Raw genomic sequence first — 4078 nt, 5'->3', positions numbered from 1 at the left:
GTGGGAGCAGGTGGGGAGAGGTCAATGGGGGAAAAAGGAAACAAATGCAAAACTTTCAACAATAAAGAATTTTTTAAAAAATAGTACACACCCCAAGGTGCACAGGTGAGGGAGGGTTCAGCATTACAAAGGCCGTGATGGGCCAGAAAACTGTCGTGTCTTTCTGTACAGGCTCAGTTAGTATCTACTTTGGGTGAAAAATGGTGCTTCACGGTTCATTAAATTTCTTAAAAAAAAAAGTTTACTAGATTCACTGTAACTATCACAAAACAATGAATAGCATGAGTCAAATTGATGTTTTATAATTTGTATGGCTGATTTTATGCACATTTAAGTGTGTTTACAACCATAACAGATTTCCATTTTCCTCTGGTTGAGCCACATTGGAAGCACACGGGATGGCAGCAGGGAGGCAAGCACCACTGTGCCCAGCAGGTCCCGGTGGGCAGGGTGAGCTCTGCTCCATGGACCGGCGGGGGAGCTTCAGGAGAGGTGTCAGGCTCTCTTCCTGGTCCCCTTCACAGAGATGGAGAGGGGCATCTCTGGGAGGCTGGTTTGGAGGAACTGCTGGACCTACATGAACAGTAAGCAGTGAGCAGTAAGTGAAGGCCTGTTCTCTCTCTAGCTTCACAGGTCCCCAGTTAACAGCTACCTCTTGTTGCACATCCCCCAAGAACCAGGCCCTTCCACACAACCCGACAAGGCAAGCTCCAGTGCACAGATGAGGAAAGGGAAGCTCAGAAAGGCTGACGGAGCTGCAGGAGGTCACCAGGTGATAAGTGGTGGAGCCAGGATTTGAACCCAGGTCTATCTGGCTCTGAGTCCCTGCTCTTTCCATTGGATTATGCTGCCTTTCTTCCCAGAGGCGTCATGTGCTAGGATGGGGGCCAAGGCCTCTCCTCCAGTGCTGGGCAGAGAGCTGAAGCCAGGACTCAGAAGAAAAGTAAAACCAGAGGATGATTTAGGGCAGAAAACGGCAAACTGCGGTCTATGAGCCAAATCTGTCTTGCTGCCTGGTTTCGTACAGTTAACAAATTAAGATTTTTTAAATATTTTTAAGTGGTTGAAGAAAGTAAAAAAAATAATAACAGTATTTCAGAAGACATGAAAATTATATGAAATCCAAGAGTCAGTATCCAGGAGCAAGCATCCTGGCCCTTAGCCCTAAAACCATGACTGCAACCAACTCCACCTCAGCTCAGGCCTCTCTTCCCCTTCGGTAAATTGCTCCCTGACTCTGGGGCCTGGAAGCCAGGGAGGCAGGAGCAGATTGCCCCCACCCTTTCGGGGAGAACCTCCGGGCACTCACCATGCTCTGCACCCGGTTGAGATTGCTTCTCTTAGGGCTTGGTGGGTTCTCCATCCTCAACACCATCTGCAGCACCATCTTGGTATTCAGAGGAGCTGAGAAACACAGAGAGAAAGCACCTCTCCTGTCCCTGCCTTCCACCCTCCTGCTACTGCCCAACATCCTCTGCACCTCTCTGCAGACTCCTGTCTGCCTTCAAAAAGTCTACATGGCACAGTCAAGAGGCATCTACACTGCAAGAGAAGGTGGGACCGTTAGAACCCAACCACCCCACTCCCCATCCTGATCCCCAACCACCAACAGCTTAACCTCTCCCTGTGGGACCTGGGAAAGTGGCTCCGAGAGGGAGCAGCAGGTGGTATGGAGCAGCAGGGAAACAAAGCTGCAAGGAATGTGTAGGCACTTTTGACGTAACATGGACAGAATGCAAGGCTCTCAGGATTGTTAGGGACCTCAGGGGTTCACATGCTGACCTTGGCCTGAAGTAGATACGAAGGGCTTGTCTCTGTCAATCACAGCATTCGGGTCTAGGAGGGGTGGAAAGGTGCCTGCATGTGAGTTACCAGGGCTGCAGAGGGCGTGGTGGTCTGGGCAGCAGTCTGATGCCTCATGGCAGAATGCATCACAGTAGCAGTTTCCACTCTTGCAGTGGTTATCTATTCCAAGGCAGCAGAGGGGCTGGGGCTGGGAGCAGCTGCCTGCAGAAAAGGGGACATTGAAAAATAGATCTATTTAGCCCTAGTCGATTTGCTCTGTGAATAGAGTTTCTACTGGCGGACTGAAGGGTCTAAGGTTTGATTCTAGTCAAGCTCACATAGCTCGGTTGCAGGCTTGATCCCTGGTCAGGACACGTGCAGGAGGCAACCAATCCATGCGTCTCTTTCACATCCATGTTTCTCTCTCTGTGTCTCCCACTTCCTTCCACTCTCTCTAAAAATCAACGAGAGAAAAAACTCTTTGGATAAGAATTAACAGCAACAACAACAAAATATTTAACAAATGGTGCTGGAAAACTGTATACCCAAACGCAAAAGAATGAATTTGGACCTTTACATCACAGACTATACAAAAATTAACTCAAAAAGGATCACAGATCTAAACATAAGAGTTAAAACTATAAAACTCTTAGGCAAATACATAGATGTAAATCATCATGGCCTTGGATTAAGCCAGAGTTTCTCAGATATGATACCAAAAGCACAAGTGAGAAAAAACAAAACAAAACAGATAAACTAGACTTGATCAAAATTTGAAAGTTTTGTGCCTCTAAGGATACTACCAAGAAAGTAAAAGGACAACCCATTGAATGGGAGAAAATATCTGCAAATCATATATGTGACAAGAGAGTTTTATGTAGACTATATAGAGAACTCCCACAACTCAACAAAAAAAGACAAATAACCCAATGTTTAAATGGACAAAGGAAATATCCAAAGAAGATATCCAAATGGCCAATAAGCTCGTGAGACATCATTAGTCAACAAGAAAATGCAAGTCAAAGCCACAATGAGATTATGTAACCGGACAACCAAGGGGTTCTGGGCTGCCTGTCACCACTTGAGCCAATTAAGTGGATACAGGGTTGAATCATATCAGCATTTACTCCAAAATGCTGGCAGTATGGGAGAGCAGCAGGTCATCCACAAAAATCTGCTCTGACCCCCCTTGTCAGTTGGCTGATTATATACACAGGAGGGAAAAGATAACTACATGCAGCTGTGAGCTACAATTGTAACATGAAAAGGGGAAGGTAGAGTCTGCAGTCCAACCTTCAGAAGCTCAAAGTCTGATAACAAGGTGGCTAATCTTCTATGATGTTACAAACAGCTCAGCCCATTCCTGGGACTGGAGAATGGTCAGCATTTCTGAGAAAAACTCCCAGAGGGGGTCAGGGTCCAGGTGCAGCAACCAAATCAAAGCATGTCCTGTCCTTGGTCTGCTCTCAAAATGTATTTCCTTTCTGAGTAATGGGCCCATCTGGGCTCTGAGGTGTCTTATCTTTTACAGGCCTGTTTCATCCTCCAGTTTCCCAGGGTCTGTAAGAAAACTTCTTATCTACAGTTAGTGAGGTGAATAATTATTAGACAACTGTGGCTCTATTCTCATTACATGTCCTTCCCCACTCCCAGTACCCCCTCACACCAACTAAGATCGCTAAAATAAAATAAAAAATAACAAGTGTTGGTGAGAATATGGAGAAATTACATACATTGCTGATGGAATTGAAAAATGGCTAACACACTTTGAAAAACATTTTGACAGTTTCTCAGAATGTTTAACATAGAATTAACCATATGGTTCAATAATTCCATTTCTGGGTATATACTTAAGAGAACTGAAAATATTTGTTTACATAAAAACTTGCACATGAATGTTCTTAGCAGCATTATTCATAACAGCCAAAACAAATTCAAACATTCATCAACTGATGAATGGATAAAACAAATACGGTATATCTACACAATGAAATATTATTAAGTCATAAAAAAGAATGAAGTATTGATTTTCCTGCCATCCACTATACAATGAGAGGGTTTATCTTCTTTAAGAGATGGGGGAGTAGGGACGGCCCCGGTGAGGTCGGGACAGCCCCGGTGAGGTTGAAACGGCCCCGGTGAGGTCGGGACGGCCGCGGTGAGGTTGGGACTGCTCCAGTGAGGTTGGGACAGATAATGGGGACCAGTATAGACTGATGAACAGGGGTAGATGCAGAGGCAGAGCAACATTGAACAGACTGTCAAACTACAGTGGGAAGCCTGGGGAGGGTTT

General features: G+C 45.4%; 1 protein-coding gene across 2 annotated transcripts in view; it reads right to left on the bottom strand.

Moving 5' to 3' along the window:
* Positions 1-277: 277 nt before the first annotated feature.
* LOC106727284 (tubulointerstitial nephritis antigen-like) overlaps positions 278-4078 on the bottom strand; it is an 8669-nt gene continuing 4868 nt past the window's right edge. Inside the window, exons 2-4 of one of the 2 annotated variants that reach the window (XM_014545238.1) lie at positions 1783-2007; positions 1310-1404; positions 278-573 (exon numbers count right to left, since the gene is read on the bottom strand). In XM_014545238.1, the coding sequence (XP_014400724.1) occupies positions 496-573; positions 1310-1404; positions 1783-2007 (398 nt within the window). In that variant the 3' untranslated portion in view covers positions 278-495. The remainder of the gene's footprint in view (positions 574-1309; positions 1405-1782; positions 2008-4078) is intronic. The other variant, XM_014545239.1, reaches the window with a different exon arrangement.

The sequence above is a fragment of the Myotis brandtii genome, unplaced genomic scaffold (assembly GCF_000412655.1).
Source record: "Myotis brandtii unplaced genomic scaffold, ASM41265v1 scaffold4, whole genome shotgun sequence".
In the NCBI taxonomy this organism is placed as follows: domain Eukaryota; kingdom Metazoa; phylum Chordata; class Mammalia; order Chiroptera; family Vespertilionidae; genus Myotis; species Myotis brandtii.
Note: the sequence above shows the minus strand (reverse complement) of the source record. Positions and strands in the feature narration are given on the sequence as shown.